The 22,873-nt window shown below is 41.8% G+C and overlaps 1 protein-coding gene across 1 annotated transcript in view; it reads right to left on the minus strand.

The window, feature by feature from the left end:
* Slc9a9 (solute carrier family 9 member A9) overlaps nucleotides 1-22,873 on the minus strand; it is a 521,392-nt gene that overhangs the window by 95,041 nt on the left and 403,478 nt on the right. The window contains exon 13 of the mRNA XM_051207129.1: nucleotides 14,073-14,124. Coding sequence (XP_051063086.1) covers nucleotides 14,073-14,124 — 52 coding nt within the window. The remainder of the gene's footprint in view (nucleotides 1-14,072; nucleotides 14,125-22,873) is intronic.

The following is a 22,873-nucleotide window of genomic DNA, read 5'->3' on the forward strand; positions in this document are numbered from 1 at the left end:
GCTCAGAATTTTACTATGAAGGTGATACTTTTTTGGCACAGTTCAGCATTCTCTTTCTTAATCATCTCAATTTTATTAAATAGCTAAGAGATATCACTTTTGGACACTAGTGGAAATGGTGCTTCTGTCACATCATTGCTATTGTAGGAATCTTGTGGCCCACTTAAATCAAATCTAGGTGGCATTTATTTAGAGATTATTCTAGTGACTGATACACTGGTTTTTGTTCACTTTCTTTTTGATAGCTCGCTATTAAAGGCTGCAATTGGTTTTTGCCATTCTTTTAAGATTAGGAACAGTTCAAAGAGATGTTCCTGATGGGAAGCCAATAGGAACCAGAGGTGTGCTTGTTTCTCCCCACCCACAAATGCCATAAAGTCAGGGAGAAGGCAATAGAGACAGAAGAGAAAGACAATGAATTTGATGAAAGGTGGAGAAATGGGAAAGAAGGCAACTAGAAAGGTTTTGTGCTACAGATGCTTGTACTTCGGTAAGGTAAGATGGATTTTTGGGAGCATTTTGAAGTCTGAGTACTGCATTTTGCATACTAAGGAAAGTGAATTCCAATCAATCTCGATTGTGACAACCGCTTATACTATGCTTAGTGTGGACTTTCTGCTTTGTCTGGGCTCAGAATTTCCACTTCAAACTACACCATGGCTTGGCTGAGCAGCAATAGAGTGAGCATTGTTCTGATGCATGGTGATGCATGGAAGACCAAAAAACCCACCCACCACATTGAAGTCAGCCCTCAAGCCCAGCTTGATTTGATTTCATTGTATTTAACTTGTTTCTTGCTTTTCCCAGCCAGCTCCATTATTGATAACGATGAATTGCTTTGCTTTGCTCTGTGAAAGGTCTACCAGCAAATGCTACAGCTCCACGAAATGGGAATACAGGAAAGGCAATTGTGTTCTATTGTTATTCACCATTTCCCCTTTGTTGAAAATGGTTCAACAGACTCACATCGAAACCAAACCCAAACTCATCATCCTTCTGTCTTAAGATCACTGACATTTGAAAACTAAAACCTTCCTGAAATACCACTGTTCCTGTGACACTGGTGGACATTCCATAGCAAACAATGAGGACAGACAGGCTAGACAGTCCCCTAAAGGTTCTTTCCAAACATTTTGTTTTAATTTGGTTTTGAGACAGCACCTCACTAGGTAGTGATGGCTGTTCTTGAACTTGCTGTGTAGATCAGGCTGTCCCAAACTCATGGAGATCCACCTGCCTCTGCCTCTTGGGTGCTGTGGCTAAAGACCTGTGGAACTACCTTCTAACCTATTATAATAACCATTGAAAAAAAAATCTTCAAGTAGGTAATGTTTTCATACCCACTGGACCACAGACCTCATTTTCCATTCTAAATCCTTCCATGAGAGACTATTGTCTCTCAGCGGCATTACGAGGTCTCTGCTCTATGAATGATGAAGTGTCATGCCTTGGTATAAAGAGTTAGAATTTGTTCCTCTCTCTCTCTCTCTAAAGGAAGTGTAATCATCTGTCTTGGTCTCCCCACACTTCCCTGTGTCTTTCTGTAGCTATGTTTACCCAACAATGGCATCAGAGCAATTGCTTCATACAGTGATTTCTGCATCACAAGGCAATCTGGGCAAGTTGTTTAGGAGCCTCTATTCCCCACAGCGTCCCAGAGTTCAGCTCCCAGAGCAAAACTTCTCATAATGAATGAACTGGACTATTAAAAGAGCTGCACAGACTATGGGGGCTTTTCTTCTCAGTTTCTCCTTTTCTTTTTCCTTAAGAACAAGGACTTTCAGAGTTTTACCCACCAACCATCAATAGGAATGGATGATTTTGATAGCTGGTAGCATCTACCAATCACAGAATAGTCATTGGGTAAAGTTGAGAAAAGGGAGGGCTGGACTCCCTATTTTTTTTTTTTTAATTAAAGAAAGGGTGGGTGTTGAGGTAGTAAGCCTGGGTAACTTTTAGAGGCTCAGCTGCCAGTCTTCAACAGCCCTGATGAGTGGCTTTGAAATAATGACAGTTCCTTGCTATTGAATGCTCATTAACTTCCAGGCAGCATGCTAGTCACATTACTCAGCCATTAATTTTTCCAATCATTATTTTTCAATTGTCACCACAATCCATCTTGCTTGGTTGAGTTCTAACTATTTTGTACTCAAGGGCCTAGAGACACACAGAGAAGGGAAGATGTGAGTACAGTCACACGGTTACCAAGAAACGGCAGTCATTTGAGTCTAGGACTGACTTGTTAGACTCCAAAGATGATGCTTCCTCCAAGGACCTCATATTTAAACTGCAGAGAGCACAGCCATTCTCTAGCGGGCAACACCATTTCACAGTTCTTTCTTTCCCTCCCCTCCCCTTTTCTTCCTTCCTCAGATTCTTTCAGAGGCTACCTCAACCTTGACATCCTCCTGCCTCAGCCTCATGATTGCTAGGATTATAACATACTCAGTGTGAGTTACAGTTTCTTAATGGTAAAACTAATTGAGGAAACCAGACTGTTTGGTCTCTAAAGAACTAAGACCATTTGGAATTACTATATTTGTATTACTGACCACTCCAACAGCAGTGGGTGCTTCTTGAACACACATGCCAATCAATGTCAGACAACATCCTAAAAGATTTTGTTCATTGTAGACTCTGGTAAGAGTCATGAAAGTGTGTTTTTTTCATTGCCTCTGTTTTACAGACGAGAAACCCAAGGTGAGTGGGGAACATGGAGATCTCTTAGCACACTTGAATTTCCCCAGAAACAGGAATTCTTCCATCCAGCTAGAGCTCTGGGGTAAACAGGAAGCCAATGGGGGCACAAGGGGTCTCTGAGCAGGAAGACAAGGTCAGGATACAGAGATACGAGAGGGAAAAGCTACACACAACTTGGACTTGGGCATTCTTTTCAAGGGTTTTCTATGATAATTCCCCTCTCCTCTCTTTCTTTTCCTCCCCCTTCCATTATGCTTCCTAAGGATACAAAATTATAACTCAGAAGCACCTGAGAGGACATTTTTTTTTTCTGGAAAAACTTCTACAGATTGCATTTATTTATTTATTGGTCAGCTAAGGGGTGCGGTATGTAATTAAAAACAACCTTTATTTTTAGTTGAGTGACTGGATATGTTATTCATCGCACTTTATAAAAAAGTAAATGGAGTTCTAATTCTAATAAAACAGGGGTGGAATGTGTTTTCCCAGTGGGAAAATTCCACTGATGACCAAGAATTGGCTATTTTGCTGATTCTAGTTAAAAATTTCAATATGTATCTTAAACATCTATTGGCCCAGATCTGGATCCATTCATTTATTTCTCTGGAGTTATTGATGACTTAATAACTTGGTTATGAAAGGCCATTAATAAGTGAACGGAAATAAATGAGTTAGTCCAGTGTGTGTTCTGCTTGTGCAGAGGGGGCTAAAGATAAAGGTGCCAAGGGAAGGCCAGCTTTTGCAGTCACAGTGGAATGGGGATGGTATCTGATAAAACAGCATGGAAAATAGGCCCTTAGAAGGGTCCTAATGTGCAGAGGACAAGAGGGGCATCGATCCTATTCTAAAATACTGATCAACACATGCTTCAAGGATAACGATGTGAGCAGTCACCAGAAGGAGGATGGATCTACAGTTCCATGGTGTTTTTCCTATCACTAACAATAGTTATTTTCTATTAAGTTTCTTTATTCCAGGGAAGTGATATGCATTTTAGAACAAGCATAGGATACAACATCTCCTCAACTTTTCTACTCCCAGATGAATTCTTAAATGTTCCCAAGACCAAGATTGGGACTCTCTTCTATTGAGTAACAATGATAGACTCACCAACTCAGAGCCTCGGGTTTCCCAGCTCTGCATGGGAACTGGAAACTCAAGAGTGTTGAATTGTACCTTTTATTTGCCTTGCTACGTCTAAGAAGCAGGATGATGGATGTATATGGAATTTCTGGCTCCTTTATTATCTTCTGTTTCTGGGAACATTTAAAAATGGCTAGGCAATCTGATCTTTCTCTCACTCCCCACCCCCCACTCTCTGAACAAGAGAACAGAGCAGAGATTGGGAGATGACTGGGCATAGCAGGAAGCAGACAGTTTTCTTTTTACTGAACCCTAGGAGGAAAATTATGATGGTCTTCTTTATTTGGGGTTCATTTGGACTGGTGAAGGAAAAACTAAAGGCTCTGGCCAGAAATCTATAAAAACAGACCCGGAAGCAAGGAAGGATTGTGTGCTTTATGGGCTTCAAAGAAAAGTACTAAGCAAATGTGAAGGCTTTCTCCAAACACTTCACACGAGGCTTTCCCTGACTGCACCGGGAACTCTGCAGCAGGTATCTACTTGGACTGTTGCTCATTTCAGATGTGTGTGTGAAGGAGTGCTTGCTTTTCTCTTCCTCAGTATTTCATATTCAATACTAATGTCAGTAGAAGTTAAGTGAAGTGATTATTAAATGGATTCTGAAATTACTTCCACAATGATGTGAGGCCCCTACTGGGCTCCCAAGTTGCTTTTCTGTGGTCCATATAAATGGAATTGGCTTTTGGTATTTTGCCTTATTGCCTCCACCTAGAATGGAGAGTCTTATTTTTTAATTTCAAATTTATACCTTGATTTACTAATTACTAAGGAGAGAACCAAATTTTGTGTTCTTAAAGGGAAAGATTCTAGGATTCTAGGATAACTCAAGGGCAAATGGAAAAAAAAATTTGTTTCCCTTTAAAAGGGCAACCATCAATTCTTAGTTGTCACATGGAAACACTTTATGCAAACATTCTCATCTTCCTTAAATATTCAAAAGAAGGGAATCAGGGAATGCATGTGTTAGAAGAAAACATGGAGGCAGATAAAATCAGGAGATAGGTAAAACTGTAATGAGATGCCTCCCTGGTATCTCCACAGACCCGCAGGTAGCCTGTACTACCAGGTTAGCTGTCAAAGAACGAACCTGATTCATATGACTTGGGCTGGTAATACATGTATATTCATACAGGAAAATGCAATATTGGTTTTTAAATAGATATCTACAAATTCTTTGATTTTACTTTCCTTAAAAGGTGGAGCCTAATTTCCCTCAACATTGTGTGTAGTATGCACTTAAAAACTCATTTCTAGTGACTAAAACGTACTATACAAGTGATGTGATGGTGTGCCCTGCTCATGAAAAGGCACCATATTTGCTTCCTTTCTTCGACTGCCCGCTCTGAAAAGCTGGCTTCCAAGTGACGACTCTGTAGTTGGCTTGTGGGGTATGTGTTACCACAGAGTCTTCTACAGCTAGAAAGAAAGTGGGGACTTGTGATGACACAGATGTGGATTCTCTGGATCTATAAAAGTCTCCCAAAGACATCTTATCTGGGACCTCATGGAAGACCCTGAGTGGCACACTCAGTTAAATTGCTTTCAAATTCTTGACCCATAAAACATTTAAATTAATAAGTACGTATTGTTCTAAGTCATTATGTAGCAGTAGATAGTGAATACTAACTAGCTCACACTCTACTGTGAATTATAGATATAAAAGATACTCATAGGAATTGAAAAATGTAATAATGTATTTACACAGTTCTTTGCAAAGTAGTTTTACAAATAATTTATTGGTAAGGTAGAAGACTTATTTTCCTTCTTAATAGTCTACCAAAAACTAATCATGTGTCCAAAATGGTCATATTACAAGAAGAAGACTGAGGACAAAGACAAAACCAAAGGAAAATAAATGGGTGTACTTAAAGGTGGAGGGTGTTCACACCATGTCATTGTTCTTGCTGTACAGTACTCTTACCTGAGTTATAGCATGGTTTAATTGATATGATAGCCCTTTTATGTACTTTTATCCACATACACTCACACACCACATTGGAAAATGCATCTTATAAAACAAGATCCTGGCTCAAGCTACCCTTATATATGCTAATATACCCCCAGAAATGCAACCACCACAATAAAGCTAAAAGTAGCATATTCAGACTCATGGCTCATTATATAGCATTATGAATGCATCTGAAAACAACATGAAAGAAAACAATGTTTGTTTTCCTATGCAATGAGTTTAAAACCATTTTCAGAATGTGCAATGGTGTGCCATGTTGGTTGACTGGTATCACAGACATAACATGACTCATCGACTGGGTAATAGGCAGCAGAGAACAACAGTGTAAGCTACCGATAAAATAGCAACAAAAATGAAACATTCCAACTGGTAATCGATAAAAACAGATTTTGAAATAACTCAGGCATTGAAATTAATAGGCAAAGGCTTTAAAACAGCTATTAAAAACATGCTTGAGAATTTATCCACTGAGGTAATATGTACAAAATGAAGACCTCAAAAGAAAAATGTGAGAAATAAAAAAAAAAATAATAATAAGAAAAAAAGAAAAGAAAAAAGGAGATTCCAGAACAAAGGTATATATCTAGGAAGAAATGCCTACTCTATTGGCTTAAGGGCTGATTGGATACCACTGAAGAAACTGGTAGTGCACTTGTAAAGAGATAAATTAAAGCATCTAACATGTAGAACATAGTGAAATAAGATTTGAATAATAGAAAAGTACCTAAGTGACATAAGAAAAAATATAAAATGGCTTAAGAATTCTACAACTGCAATGTATGAAAGGTACAGGGAACACACACACCAGAACATTTGAGAGGACAACAGTTGAATTTTATAAATTCAACTAAAAACATCTATATGGAAATTCAAGAAACTCAGTGAATCTGAATTAGTTAAAAAAAAAAAAAAAGCCAACAACAACAAACCATAGTCAAACTTTTAAAACTGAAGATAAGAAATGAGATTAATACAGATCAAATTATGTTCAGTAAAATAAAATAAATTCTACTTATATTTCATGAAAAAATAAAGGCACGAAGGCAAGAGAATACAATTTTCAAAGTGTTAAAAGAAATTAAGTTCTACATTCATATTCAGAGAACTTTCTGAAGTATATGAGGCAGTACTGTCCAAACTATGAAGGAGAAACAGGTGAACCTCTATTGGGGGCAAGTTGCATCAGTAACTGGTACAATGAGTAGATTCAAACAAAGAATTAACCTGACATAGTTGACATTTTGTGTGTATGTGTGTGGTGCATACATATTTGTATGAGTATGAGAACATGTGCATGTGATTATGCGTACATGTATGCATGAAGGACAGGTGATGACTCTTTAACTCTCTACCTTATTTTCTGAGGCAGTATCTCTCATGGAACCTGGAGTTCATTGATCCATCTAGGCCGGCTGGCTGATGACGGCGACCCACCTGTTACTGCTTCCTGACACTGGGGTTATAGACATGTATCCCTGTGCCTGGCTTTTGATGTGGGTGCTGGGGACCTGAAACCAGATACTGTGTTTTCTCAGCAAGCACCCTATCAATTGAGACATTGCCCTACCTACTCAGCCTTTTACTTTGAGAGAGATTCTCATGCTATGTGGCCAAGGATGACTTTGAATTTCTAATCCTTCTGCCCCCACCTCTTAGGTGTTAGAATTACAAGCATGTAACACCATTTCCAAGCCCATGAAGCACCATAGACTGAATCCATGCCTTTAGGCGCACACTTTTGTAATATTATACCAACTATATCCTATAGTTGTTGGGTGTGCGATTAAAACAGTTGCTAGAAGACACATCTTTTCTACATGGAATGCTTATCAAGATAGACCAATCATAATCATAAAATAAAGACAACCACATTCAAAAGACTTAACATTTTATCTATTATGGAATTGAAACTCTTTACCATAGCCCAAATGGCAGAGCAGCTCTGTTAGAGACCCCAGTTTCTCAACTATCCTGGCGTCACAGGTTCCAATGAAACCTGGCAGTACTTTCCACTGAAAGAATTTATCAGCTTACTTTCTAGGATGTTCTTCAAACTTCCTGATGAATAGAATGTAGCAAGCAGGCCAGAGTATTAGAACCAAGGCTAGCCCTAAGAAACATTACATGCTTTATCTTACCTTCTTGCCCTGTCTTTGCTAGTAGAATGGTGTGCCCAAGGTAGCACACAACAGTAGGGCTTCTGTTGGCACACCTCTCAGATTTTGAGTGTGTTGCCCAGCATTAATGTGGTGGTAGATACCCACATAAGCTGGCTCCTGCCTCTGTTTTTAGAGATGCATAGTCTCTAATGATCCCTGTGGCTATTACAGCTGTAGGAGCATCATTACTACTTATCACACAGGCTGTGAATGTTCCTTCCTCTGGGATTTTGTTCTGTCTGGAATGTTCTTCCTTTGGACCTCCTTTAGATAGGGAACCCTTGCAAGGAGAAATTAAGAAGCAGGGAATAATGCAGGGAGGGTGTAGAGCCTATTCTGCTATAACTGAAGGTTAACATACTGTGGAGAGGGCTTCCTAGGCAATGGAACAAGGCTTTCAGCTTAGTGGGCATGGGGAAAGGGAGGATTCCATGTTCATTTAATCAAGTAAAGGATGAGGACTAAGCTTTAGGCTCTTGAAATGAGGATCTGCTTCTATTCTTGATAGAACTGAGATGTTAGACTGGCTGGGAAAGTGATCATTTTAATGTCAACGGGAAAGGAGACTGTACACAAACTAGACAAGGCCCATGGGTGACTGTCAGGATGGAATGGCTTTGGCTTTCAGTCCTGGCTCAACACATCACTGGTTGGTTGTCTTGGGGAAGGCTCCTTTAAAAAACTTTCATCTTATCACTTTAAGATAGGGCTATAATAATAGATACCCTGATTGGGCAAGGTAAAAATTAAAGATGGTTTAAATCTTGTATATAAAAATGTGTAAAAAACAATTGCTCCTTAAGTTGTACCTACCACCTTCCCATGCTTCTTCATTACCATTCCTGCTTTCCAGAGCATGAAATTAAAGAGTCTGCTGGTAAGAAAAGCATGTGGATCTTGACCCTATATGTAAAAATGTTAGTGGGAGTATGCTTTGGGGTATGTACAACATAGTTAAGTATAATAAACAAAATTTCCAGTGTTAGCCAAGGGAAACCCCAAGGAATTTGCTTAGGGATGGTCATCTTAATTTTATCAAGGCTGTTTTAGTTACAATATAAGATTAAAAAGTTTCATCTGGGCCATATCAATTTAATTCACATCCCGTGAAACCAATGTCAACCGTATAGGCTCAAGGAATGAAATGAGGATAGGAGAGTGTTCACCGCTAAGTGAGATGGCTGTAGGTGGAGCTCACTGCTCTGTTCTTAAAATTCTACTGGGAGTATTTGAAAATGTAAACAATGGGAAGGTAAGTCTTCTGTAACTGAGCAAATGACCCTACCTTTTGCTGATTAGTCTCTCCACGTGATGAACTTACCTATGTTTCTGCACTCTGCACATTTAGAGGGCCCAGTAAAAAGTGCTGTTTGTGCAGAGGAATAAATCCCTCAGTTCTGCACCGGTGATGGCTACTTTCAAAGGCATTCAAGGTTTTGGTTTTCTGAGACTTGGCAGATAGGTGTTTGTTCACCGTTCATACACCCTTCCTATTTGACAGACATTTCCTTGTGTCTCTGCTTAGCATGAGCCTTACTGGGGAAGAATCTTATCCTTTAAATCCCCATTGCACAGTTATTGTGGGTGTCCCTCTGCTCTTCGTAGGACCTTTTGTGGCTGGGCTTTGACTGTCTGGAGCCACAGCAATCAGGACCAAGGTTGTACCCACACAGAATGGACAACCAAAATTAGACCTAACCAGAAGTAAAAGAAAAGCACAAGCTAGTATTAAGGGAAACCCTGGAGAGATTAGCACTGTGTTAAAAATAAAATTGTGTTAGTAATGATGAAAATAAGCCTTGTCATAATAGTTGACAGAGTGGGGCTAGGAGAAACGAAAAACTTCCAGGCTTGAGAAACGGTTGACCGTGTCCATTACATGCACAGTGAGATCAAACTCGCCACCGCAGCTCGGGTTCTGGCCCTGGTCATCTCTCCCACCTCATCCCTCCTACTTCTGCCTTGTTCACTCACTTCCAGCCACACTGGCTTGCACGTGCTCTGCTTGGGCTCACAGCAGCCCACTGACTCAGAGCCTGCATCCTTGCTATGCCCTCTGACAGGACCGCTGCCTTAATTTTCACTTCTTTTACTTCTGTACATACTTCAGCTTTCTATCAAATGGTGCTTTTGCAGACCTATCCTATATAGCCAGCAACCTCTCCTCTCTTTGCTACCTGCTCACCTGCTTTTTTGTTCTTCTCTTACTCACAACCTTTTCTTACTATATCTATTTCTGATATGTGTCCCTCCTTGGAGCAGAATCTCAGTGTGGGAAAAGACTTCAAAATAGTAATAGTTGAACTCTCCCAGCAGTAGCTTAGTATTAGACATAGAGGGGTCAATGATGGCTTGCATGAAAGGCATGCATATCTGGTACAATGGGATGTCCTGGAACCAAATTATCTGCTTTCAGATTCCACCCTTGTCTTCTCTGTGCCTGTGGTCACATTATCTAACTTCTCTGTGTACAGTTTCCTTGTTTGTAGATGGAATGATATAGTATCTGTTCAGGGTTATCTTGCAAACTGGGGTAACACACATAATACATTCAGAGCAGTATTAAAAGCCATGGCCAGCATTCAATAGGCAGATTATGACAGAATGATGAAAAGGGAAAAAGAAGCCACACTGAGTCCTCTTAAGTGCTGGAAATTTCCATCAAAGGCTGGAGTGGTGTCCTGAGACTTTACCTATGTCACAAGGGCATGCTTCCAAGGACAGAGACACAATTACAAGGAAAACTTGTGGGGGTGGGGGAGGAAATCACTACTTGTTTTTCAGGCTTCTGAGACATACACAGTATCTTGCATTTATCAGAACAGCACATTTTCCAACAGTGTTAAAGCGTAACGGCTGCATTTGGAGCATGCTTTCCAAGACCTTCCAGCCTGTATAATGAGAGTGCACTGTCATGCATTGCAAAGAAGGGAACTGCACTTCAAGTTCAAATCCCAAAGGTATTGCCTACAATCTCAGAAGGTGGAAACTCCTTTATAAGCAGCCACATTTAATTATATGTGCTTGGTATTGATTTCGAGACTGTATAGTCAGTAATGGCCATAAGTATTTTAAACAGTTCTAGCTTTTGGTTAAGAACTGGTGTTATGATTGGCCAGAGCAGAAATGATCCTACTTATTTGTCTTGCTAATGTAAACATCATTTAATAAATGCAAAGCAAGAAGAGACATAGTCTTGCTAAGAATCAGACTTATGCTTGGGATCAATAGATACTGACGAAAAGTAAGGCGCTGCCAGGCAACAGGGGAGCAGAGAGCATCTTCACAGAGGTTTGGAAAGTACCAAACACTCTATGTGCAGGTTGAATGGCAGCTGCATGGATCCTGAGAACAATTCCTTTTGGTTGGAGTCCACTGTTTCCAGTATTTGATACAGAGAGCAATGACTCCAACCTCTTTCTGAAATGGGTTTTGCTATTTGCTAGCTTTGTTAGCTAAAGACTATGGTGAGAGTGTAAGACCCTCAGAATGAGGAGTCTTCCAGTTTCGGTCGATACCCCAAGAACTCAATGTCCAGTCCAGTTGCTGCAACACGCAAGAGACTTTAATGAACAGGATATGTTTGCGCAAACGGGCTCCTCCAGCACACAGGCTAGAGAGAAGCCCCCTCCCCCAGGCCCAGGTGTTTTTAAAGGCAAACCCACAAGCTTAGGGAGGGGGTGGGACCCTCTGTCCCTTTGAGGCCGGATGGTCTCGCTATTAGTAGCACCTTAAGCCTAGCAAACAGAGGCTTAACAAGAGCACTCAGGAGGCAAAGGCAGGTGGATTTTCCTGAGTTCAAAGCCAGCCTGGTCTACAAAGTGAGTTCTAGAATAGCCAGGTCTACACAGTGAAATCCTGTCTTGAAAGGACAAACAAACAGAGTATGGTAAGAAAGAATGCCTGCAAGAATCTCCTCTAAGCTCCCAGGAAGCCTGTAATTTAAAGTGGGAGTGGCTTATTCAAGATGCTCTGAGCACCACTGTGTTTTTTTTTTTTTTTTTTTTTTGTTTGTTTGTTTGTTTTTTTTTTGCACCATCTGCTTTTTTGGCTCCTCTGTAACCCCTGTTTACTTTTTGTCCTGATTATTCCTATTCTACTGAGATTTAAAACACTTAATTATTTAATTATGTGCAGTGGTCTTAATTGTTTAAAATCTTTTACAAGATGAGACTGGTTTATTTTAGTGATTGTGTGGTATGTGTGTGTGTGTATGGATGTGTGTATATGGGCATACTTGCTTGTTTTATATGCATGTGGAGTACAGACGCTGAGGTTGGGTGTCTTCCTCTGTTGCTTTTTGGACTTAATTGTTTTGAGCCAGGAGCTCTCATTGAGCCTAGAGCTAGGTTTGTCAACCAATGTGAACCCCAGAATCAGCCTGCTCCCAACCCTACCCAGCTCTGTGATTACTGCTGTGTGTTCCCATGGTCAGCTTTTACATGGGTGCTGGAGATCTGAACTCGGGCCTCATGCTTACACAGCAAGTACTTTACCCACTGAGCCATCCCCCCTGTCCTAAGTTTGTGAGTTTCACGAGAGCCTGCTGAGGTAAACATCATTATCATTCACTTTGTACAGACAAGGAAGCTGAAACTCGAAGATGTGAGAGCTTTTCTGAGATCCAAATGTCACACAATGTTCACTTTCTATGTAGCACAATCCTATTTCTGAGACAACTAAAAAATACCTCTCATTATGGTAATATCTCGAGGTAAGAGTCATTGCTGAATTAACAACGTTGAACTTTATTTTAAAGGGTTGTATGAATAAGCTAAAATATGGAGAAACTTTAAAGTGGAGTTAGGCTAGTAGGAAATTTTTACCAATAATTATATGTGATTATAAAATTTTAGGGCATTAGAGGAAGACAAAGAATTTTCTTTGATGAATTTTCTTATTCTGTCTTCTAAAGAAAAAGGTACATGAAAAGGATGGAATTTAGATAAAGGTTTTGCTTGAAGGTCAGAGAATAGATTATTTGCCCTATGGTAGATGAAAATGCTTTTGAAAACTCAGCCATAGCCAGGCCTTCCTCACTACTCATAGCCCAGGTGATGGCTTTGATTCTGTCCCTACCGTCATCAAACTGGCCCTAATCCCAATACTCCAGGCAGCCATGCTGTGCTCTGTTCCACCCTGAGGTTGTTTCTGGGGCAATTGTCTGTGAAAAGAACAGCACATGGCCTGGGGACACACATGACAACCAAGTTCAAAGTACACGAGAGTCATGTTCATCATGAACTTCATTCTTCAGGTTTCTTTTGATGTCTGACCCAGGGAAGTGGCCTCCTGCCCAGGGATGGCAGCCAGCTATGAGGGAACCCGTGAAATCAAAGCAGGGATTGTCCTCAAATCCAAACACGATCAAAAGACAGTTTAGCAAGCAAAGCCATATATTTACTACATCACCCTGATCATGTCTGCAGACTTCTAATTGCAGCAAATGTGGAAAATTCCCACACATTTGTTCTTTTGTTCTAAGGTGAGTGATCAAGTTAGGAATAACTCAGGCAATATCACCATTGAGAGATCCTATCTTGATGACAGATTCAAAACTAGGGTTTGGAGAAGAGATTTCTTCTACTTGGAAGATCAGTACATTGATCTGAGTAATCTTCTCAAAGGCTTTTTGGGTCTTTTGTAGAGAATGGTTGTTCAGCTCGGTCAGGAACGGATTACCTAAATTGTTTCTCTGTCTCTTGCCTGTTTCACTATTTCTGAACATCCAGATCTGATGAATGAGAAGCCACTTGGCAGAAACAGGTTCATTTGTTGTGTGCTGAGTAAGCTACAGATGTGGGTGAGGTGACTGAGATCTGAGGAGCTAGCTGCTGGCACGATGGGAAACATGGGGTGCCATATTCTTAGAACCATGTCTGGATCCTAGTCTACACTTTCAGGATTTCCAACATCACAAGAGGCTATAGTGAGCTAGTCCGGAGCATTCATATGTTAAACGTAACCAACACCCCCAAAGTCCTATGCACTATTAGCAGAGGCAGCTCCTTTTAGAAATAGCTACCCTGGCTATGTGCTCTAAAAGCATGGACCAGTCCATGGACCAGACCATGTTTTGTACACCGACTTATCCAACTTGCCTGCTGTGAGGAGGGCTCTTCCTTTAGATTTTCTTCCATGTCCACACCAACTCTGTTAAAAAACAAAAAGAACAGATAACCATAAGCGCCTTGCTGCTGAGGAGATGACATCTGGAGCATCAGTCATCAGCCGACTTATACACAACATAAATGTAAGCAAAGGTTTGTCTGAAAACTACCTATTCTCCTCAGAAACACAATCCACAATCCACTGATCATGGTGAGACCCTGCACAGCTGGGCTCAGCATAGCTGGAGGAAATCAGTGTCAATAGCATGCATGTCGTTGCTATGGACTTTCAGTGAGGAGTAAGACCCTGAGGATGCGGGCTAGGAGGCACCACAACAAAGACCGCTTTGGCCTAAAAACCAGGGCTACCCTCACAGGGTTTGCTGAGAAAACTCTTCTAGAATCATGGGTTCCTAGCCTGGAGCAGGGTCCCCTAATACAGAGACAACCAAGCCTTGTCTAGATTTATGCGGGCTGTCCACAGTAAGGGTCAGGATTGTGGGGCCTGAAACTTCTACAGTTTGGGGGAGTTTTCTTTAAGGAAATAATACAGAACACAACTATGGTATGTTCTAAAAAGATTATTTAGAAAAGGGAAAAAAATCACAAAATTTTTGTAAAGCTAGTAAATGCAACCAATATCATATAATAATAATAGTAATAACAACAACAACAACAATAAAAAACAATTTTAATTAACTGCACACCTCTAAAAATCACATTTCCCTCTGTGAAATTTGCTTGCATACTATGATGTTTCCTTTATCTGATAATGATCTCATATTAGTGAAGATGGAAAGAAAAGGGAATCTTCCCCAGATATACTGAAATTCTTAATAACTAAGAGGTACTAAGGCATGCTTCCTTTCCAGGGCTGGCTTGCTCTGTTAGCACTGTTATGCTAATCTGCCAAATGCAAGTTTCCTGATAAATCTCACTTCAAGCAATTTCCATAAACAATATGCAGTGTACTGATCTCTGTACGCATGCCTTCTTGCTGAATACATTTCGGGATTTCCATTTTGACAGGCATCAACAGGAACTGTTTTCATTTTCCAGACTGCTTCTGGCTCTATGTATCTCATGTCTTGTGAGCCCCCCACCACCCGAACCCACAGGCTTGACTGCCAGGTGCCAAAGGCCGTCTGCATTTAATGCAGTCCCTATGCTCAGTTTCTATACACTTTTCCTACCCAAGGAGACCAGCAGTGACGTGTATACACCCTGGCTATCCCACTCACTGCAAATGATTACATGCCCACCTCAGGGGCTCCGGGGTTGGATCCCCCAAATGTCCTCAGCCTTCTGATCAGAGAAGAATGAAGGCCAGCAGGGAGCTGTAGCGGACAGAAACTGCCGTTCAGCCTGTGTTTAAAACATTCTCCTCTCCCAACTCTTACAGAAACACAGACCCTGGGAACCCAGTGCTGAGGCTCTTCCCAGGGTCCAGGAAGAGCCAGAGCAAGTGAGGGGCTCTGATGATTGCATTTCCTCTCCCATAGAGTGAGCCCCTTGGGTTGGGGGTGGGCTGGGAGTGTGGGAGGAAGTCCCGCTCCAGCGGAGCTCCTCTGAAGGCTGCCTTTAGCAGGTTTTAGAGTCTTTGCTTCGGCCTCTACCTCTCTCAGACATCCCTTCAGGCCTGGAGTGACAGCGGAGGCAGAAAGAAGCCCCCTCCTCAGAACCGTGAGCTGGTGGAAGGACAACAGCCACAGTGAAGACGAGGGCTGTTTAACTAATCCCTGCACCCCACGACCCCCTGGGCACAGGCTTGCCCCTCTGCTTGAGCAACCCAAAGGAAGGGCTCCTTATTGCCTCGGTCTGTGGCATTCAGGCTGATGGATAGGGCTCGCTCCGCGTGGACTAACATTTGATTCTCCTCGGTAGAGCAGGAAAACGTATTTTAACAAGTTCACCGGGCACGCAGAGGTGGGGGAAAGAGGAGGGGTGGGAAAGGTAAGAGGGAGAAAGAGAGGGGAAAGGGAGGACGGGAGGAAGGGAGGGAGGGGTGAGAGTAAAGTAATTAAGGTGAGAACCCCTTCCCCCAAGTCCAGCCTTGGCAGTGACCGCAGGCCTGACCACAGGAGTCCCCTGTGTGGAGGTCCCGGCTGCCCCTTTCCCTGGGACAAGGGTGTCCTCAGGCTGGATTGGTGGAGCTGAGCCTTCCTTCTCATGCAGGGAATTCCTTTGAGGCTCCATTTCAATAGTATCGCTCCCCCTACACCCGGGTGGGCTGCGGATTGAACTGAGATCCCCAAGCACCGATTGCTGTGCCATTGGGGGGGGGGGCTTTTTTTTCCTAGTGCTTTGCTTGAACCACTGGAGAGAATAGAAATAATATTTCCTAAGAAACCCAGCTACTACAGAGGCACCACTGAGGTTTCTTACCCAAACTTAAGCATTTATCTCCAGCAGTACTCAAAGCAGACACTTCTAACCCCAATTATTCAGGCAGCCACATGGAACTGGGGAAGGATGGCAGGTGACTAAGCGCTTTGGCTTCCTGTGCACAAAGGGCCTCAGAGGCCTGATCACGAACAAGACATGGCCCTCCCCCCCCCCCAGCCCATTTCCTGCAGGAGGAGATCTGTTTCCGGCCAGTCTGCTGCTGGTCTTGTCCTAAGGAGCAGTGGTTGTCTGAAGTGATTTGAAGAAAGACAGAAGGCAACCCTTTAAAATCGCTTTCCTGGGGCAGCCTCGGTTAGCACTGAGGGAACAAACAGAAATGGCCCCGTGTGTTTTTAGTTTGGAAGGTTAAATGAGAATAAAATTAAGAAAAAAAAAAAAAAGTTCAGTACCATGAAGGGACAGCATAAGAAACACCATACACTTGAGACTTTGGAAATTCTTGCATTAAAAAAAAAAAAAATCTTGCTAAAATATATTGCCCCCTTAAACACAGGGTTCTAGGGTATTCTCTCCTTAACTAGGGGGCTCTGAATCACCTTTGGCTCCATAAAACTTAATGCTTGCCACATTATAATGATTTCTGAGAGGTGTGTGAACCTCTTTATGGTCACATTAAATGTTCCCTGAATACTATTATTATTATTATTCTTTAATCTACCAATTAGACTCCCTTGATTTCCTGGCTGCAACAATAATATGTTAACATGTTTTCTCTGTGTCATGTCCCCAACTCAGCACACTTTTTATTTAGTGAGACTAATAGCCTGATGATTGAATTGGACACATTTTAGTTTTAGGTTTATTATATACTAGCACATTTCAAACATTGTAGAAAGGTTTACAGAGCCAGTTGTTCTCACCTAAGTTCATATACCCTCAGCTTAACCCCCATGTTTCCTATAAGAATGGTTTCCTGTGTTTTTCTTGATTGTTGTATGTAATAGTGGCTATTGATGATTGATGTTCATGGCATGCTTACACAGCATCCCTGGGGCTAGGCAAACGTTCTGGCTATGTCTATATCATTCACTCTTCTATTCAAGGAAGCAAACCAGAATGTGAAAGAGACGTATTTTTGGGATAACCTTGCACCCGCTCACTTTTATGCATTAAAGATCACTTACACTCGATGGGTTTGGGAGAGATTGTAGAAACAAGACATGGTGTCACCCCAGCTTGTGATGCCACATGTGTACACAGCAGCTCCCCATGTGACATTAAGGGTTCATGGGATGAAGTTCAACCTGCTCAAGTGATACTAAAGATTCCTTGACACCTGTCCAGTAGTCGGGGTTCCCTTCTGCCAGTCTGACCTAGTTCCTCTTGTTTCCTAACCCAGTACTGAGCTCTGTGTCCTGCTTCACCCACACCTTTCTCATGACCAGACTTCTTTCTTCCAGTCTCCAGGGCTGTTGTTTGGGCCACACTGGCTGCCACTGGGCCTCTGTGATGCCCTGCCTGAGCATTGTTCTGCTTTCCCTGCCATCTCTGTGGCTCCCCCACATGAGGCCTTCGCGGGTCTCAGCTCTCCTCTCTTAAGCTTCACCCTCTTTGGGAAGAACTCCTCTAGCTGTAGTTCCTGTGTACACCCAAGATCACCTTGCTTTGTATATGGAGACCCTGGCTACCCTCTATTCACCTGTGTGGCAACACTAAGGGCATTCAGGACAAGTTAGTGTCCTATATGGTTTGCCAGCTCTCACTCTAGCCCAGGGACTCCGGGGCCACTCTTCAGCTGTTGAGGTATTAATGAAACCCAGCTGTTAAGAGGGGTGGCCTGAAACCAGACTGCCAGGACTGAGAAGCATGGCTCTACCTCTCAACTCATATGGCCTGGACCATGTCCTGTGTCTCTATTCAGTTTCCTCATCAGTACAAAGGGAGCAATACTATAATATAACTTCATTGAGTGATTGTAATGAGTGTTTTTTCAGACCGCAGTGCATAGAAAGTTCTTAAATGTTATCAGCTACCGTTGATACTAGTTTTTTATTATTATCAATATCTTCGGTCGGTAGCACTAGAGTTCAGACTTGCCATGCCTGTTGCTTGCCAGTGTCTCAAGACAAACCCTTAGGTCCTGTATTGAGGCATCCCAGAATTTTAGCATTAGCAGCATTGAGTCACATGACTGTGCACAGTAGTGTAACGAGTATGGGTTTTTCCTTCCGCCGCCAGTCTTGTCCCGCCGCTGCGCCAGCCCCAAATAATGCACACCGAGACTCTGTATTTGATATAATCCTGTTGGCCTGTTACTAGTTTCTTATCGGCTAGCTCTATCTTAATTATTAACCCATTTCTATGTATTTCCACGTGGTCTTACCGAGAGCGGAGGAATGGTGGTTCTGTTCTCTCCAGACTCTCCATCTTGGCTCCTCCTTACTACTTCCTCTTTCCTCCTTGTCTCCTAGTCCCGCCTATCTTGCTTTCCTATTGGCCAACAGTGCTTTATTCATTAACCAGTATGAGAAACATATACAGAATGACATCTCCCATCACAGTAGGACTCCAGGGTAATAATTCTATCCACATTTCTCATTTGGGAATATATATATATATATATATATATATATATATGTGTGTGTGTGTGTGTGTGTGTGTGTGTGTGTGTGTGTGTGTAGTTTATAGATAGAGTAGGAGAAAAGGAGGATAGCTAAAGAAGGAAGGGAGAGGGAAGAATTTATCAGGAAGAAAACAAGGGAAGGTGAAATGGAAACACTACAAAAGGAAAAGAAAAGACTCCATTATAGAGAAAAGGTTCAGAAGGCAGCTAAAGAGCTGGGGCACAGGTAGCCTTCGATAAAGGAGGCCAAGAGTGGATGTGTGCACATCACAGAAGGCCAATGCTTTATCTAAAAGTAGACAGCCACAGAGCCGGTAAAGGATTAAAAAGCAACTGAAAAGTATGGTTAAAATTTTATATGACATTTTGCATTCCTGATGTACCTTTTAATTTTAAGCAAGTGGAGTGCTGCCTCTGTGGTATTCAAATGGAAATGAAAATGAGCTTTGCACATATTCCCAGCTGTGCCCTCGAACATCTCACTCTGGGTTCCTCATTTACAGTGAGCATCCAGCTCCATTTTCAGAGTAAAATGCATCTCTTGTGGACCATAATGCAGCCTCCATTCTTTGGTGGATTTTATTAGACATAATAAAAATCTCTGGATGCTCCCATAGCCAACCATAGCCAAGTGAATGCTTCAAAGCTGGATTTTTCTTAGCAGGAAAGCAATGGACGTGGAACTAACAAAAGGTTCACTTTTCCCATTAAAGCCAACAAATTCCTTGCTGATTCTTATCACTTAGCAGCTCTGGAAAGGCAGTGAAATATTACTAGGCCTTGGTTTCATTATGTGAATTCCAGTGGTTCCTTTTGATTCTTTTGGGCCTCCTGCTGATGGGCTGCAGAGTGAAAGAGGAGAAACCATTTCCTCTAAGAATGGTATTTGATGGCACAGTGTCAAAAAAAGACATTTTCAGTAAGAGAAGAGTGGCTGGATCTTGAACACATAAATACAGCTGGACAGTGGAACAGTGTGAGAGACACCGGCTAATGCTTGGGGACTCTTGTATGGGCATGGAGGCACTACATGGGGACTATGATCTGGCTGTGTTCCTTACTGCTCCTCACATCCTTTGGTTAAATGTAATTGGAGTTCATGTAGGATCAAAATTAATCCAATTTAATAATTAAAATACTTTAACTTTATTTTGGGAATCAAGAAAGTAAACCAAAGTTAAGGGGAAGAAGCCACTGTAATCTTTTTTCACTTTTTCATTTCAGTATGATACTAGTAAAGAGTTTGGACCATGGGTTTCAAATCTGACTTGTCATTTATTGCATTTGCAACTTTGAAAGTTTTATCTATTAGTATGGTGTAGTGTGTGTGCATGTGTGTGTGTGTGTGACACAACACACATGTAGAGGTCAGAGGACAACTTTGTGGAGCTGTTCTCTCTTTCCAACTTAACATGGGTTTTCAGAATCAAACTCAGGCCAACAGGCTTATGTGGCAAGTGCCTTCATCCATAAAGCCACTACCTGGTTCCACAAACATTTATATAATTTCTTCAAACCTTAATTTTCTCAACTTTAAATGGCAATAAGCACAGGTCCATTTTACAGGTCATTACAAGTATTTTAGTTTGCTTTCTGCTTCTGTGATAAACACCATGGCCAAAAGAAACTTAGAGAGGAAAGGGTTTGTTTGTTTGGCTTACACTTCCAGGTGACGTCCATCCTTGGGGAAAGCCAAGGTAGGAACTTGAAGCAGGAAACTGGAGCAGAAACCATGGGCGAACTCTGCTTACTGGCTTGTTCTCTTTAGTCCATGCTCAGTCTGCTTTCTTATACAACCCAGGATCACCTGCCTGGGGTTGGCACTGCTCATAGTGGGCTTTCCCTTCCCACATAATCAAGACAATTCCTAAAACACATGGTCATAGGCCAGTTTGATGTAGGTGTTTCTTCACTTGGGTCTCCCTCTTTCCATTTGACTCTTGGTTGTGTCAAGTTGGCAATAGAAACTAAGTAGTTTATCAAGGAAGAAATAAGTCACACACACACACACACACACACACACACACACACACACACACACTGTACAAAACACTGGATACCTAAGAAACAGTCTCAGAAAATTAATTATGCCATTTTTATTAGGGAGTAATTGATGTACTTTAAATCAAGTGATAAATATTACTTAGGTTAAAGCCAAGGGTGGATTATCTGTAAATGACAGCTGCTAAGATGCAAAGGACAGATGACATGACGCTTCTACTCAAAGATTCGTTTCAGAGCACAAGTGTGGACTCAGTGGTGGCTCTGATTCTGAATGTGTCCAGTGAGGAAATATGCAAATGAAGTTGAAGATTCCAGGGAGGCTCCACTGTGTGACATAAAATACGGCAATGACTGTGGTCCTTGCACCCAGACTGTACAAGCCTGAGGATGCTTCTTAGAGCAGAATTGCCCTCTTGGCATGGACCTGTCTATTGGGCCTCTCTGTTCTAGGTTCCACTTCCAAAACCTTGGGGTTTGTCTTGTTATCAAACTGAACATGGCTGGATTAACAGATTATTTTGGCATTCCTGCCTCTCTGTCCTGAGCTGCTGGCATGAATCTGCCCTCCCCCAGAGATTATAGAGCTGGGATGGATTTAATAAGACACTGTCAAGCTGAGCAGACGGCATGGGTCTGGTTTGTTAGACTCTGCTGATAGAGTTTACTGGACACCCTCCATGACCTTTGTCTAGAGGCATACATTGTTTTCACCATAACCCTTAAGACCACCTTGCCTTAGCGTTCATTTGTGTGACTCCGGACACTAAACTATTGCTCAGTTTCTTTCTCAGCGTGATAGAGATATGAATGACAACTGTCCCTGGTGGCTTTGTGAATATGGCAGGCAAAGGATTGCCAAGGAAGTGCCTGGAAGCTAGAGCAGTGCTCGCGTGGATTGTTGATAGGACTGTCTTTGTACTTATGCTTTCTGTTCTGAAATCTCTGACCTAAGAGTTGGGCTTCACCCATCTCACCTAGTCCTAAAGCAGATTTTCTTTGTGACTTCTGATTTCACTGGAGGCTTATTAGCAATAGAGTTTGGGAGTATGATGACTGAGAAACGTAGGTGTGTTTTGCCTGCACAGCTGCACCATGTGGCAAGGGTTTAAACCCATCTGCCACCCTTGGAATACTGTTGAAAGATGTATGAGATGCTAAAGATATTATGGTCTTTGAAAAGTAAACTTCAATAGACAAGAGCATCTCATAGACAGAAATACATCCTGTGCTTCATGTTTAGCAAAACTTCCCTTAAGATCAGAGTGTTTAGTTTTGCCAAGAGGTAAGCTAATTTCAAACGACAGCTAAGATCAGTTTGAAACTGGATTAAGAATGATTATGCAGACTAATTTATTTTGACCTAAGCCACAAGTGCATTGACACCCTTTGGTGGGAAGACAGATGTAGTGGCTTAGTGAGGCAGCTGGCCTTTCTTTCCTAAGGCTTCTCTGTGGGTGCCCTGCCTGAGCAATTAGGGATTTATCAGAGCCAAATGCACATCCCCAGAAAAACCATCTTTTCAAGTGGATTAGCTTGTTTAAATTCTAGTGTGTTACCAGGTGGGGTGTCTTCTCAAAGTCAGGCTGAACATGTTATATGGGAAAAGACATTTTATTACTGAATATAAAGTAGTCACAGGGGTATGCTTTATGTGTTGGTATGAAATAGAAAGTGGTTGGAAATAAATCCTAGACTACAGGGTGTTTGGAGCAAAAGTGGAAATCCTAATACCTGAAAACCACGTGACTACCTCCAAGTCTAGCATATAGAAATAGATGACAATCAGAAGGACAGCTTTCCCTCACACAAAGCTACTCCT

The sequence above is a fragment of the Phodopus roborovskii genome, unplaced genomic scaffold (genome assembly GCF_943737965.1).
Source record: "Phodopus roborovskii unplaced genomic scaffold, PHOROB, whole genome shotgun sequence".
NCBI lineage: Eukaryota > Metazoa > Chordata > Mammalia > Rodentia > Cricetidae > Phodopus > Phodopus roborovskii.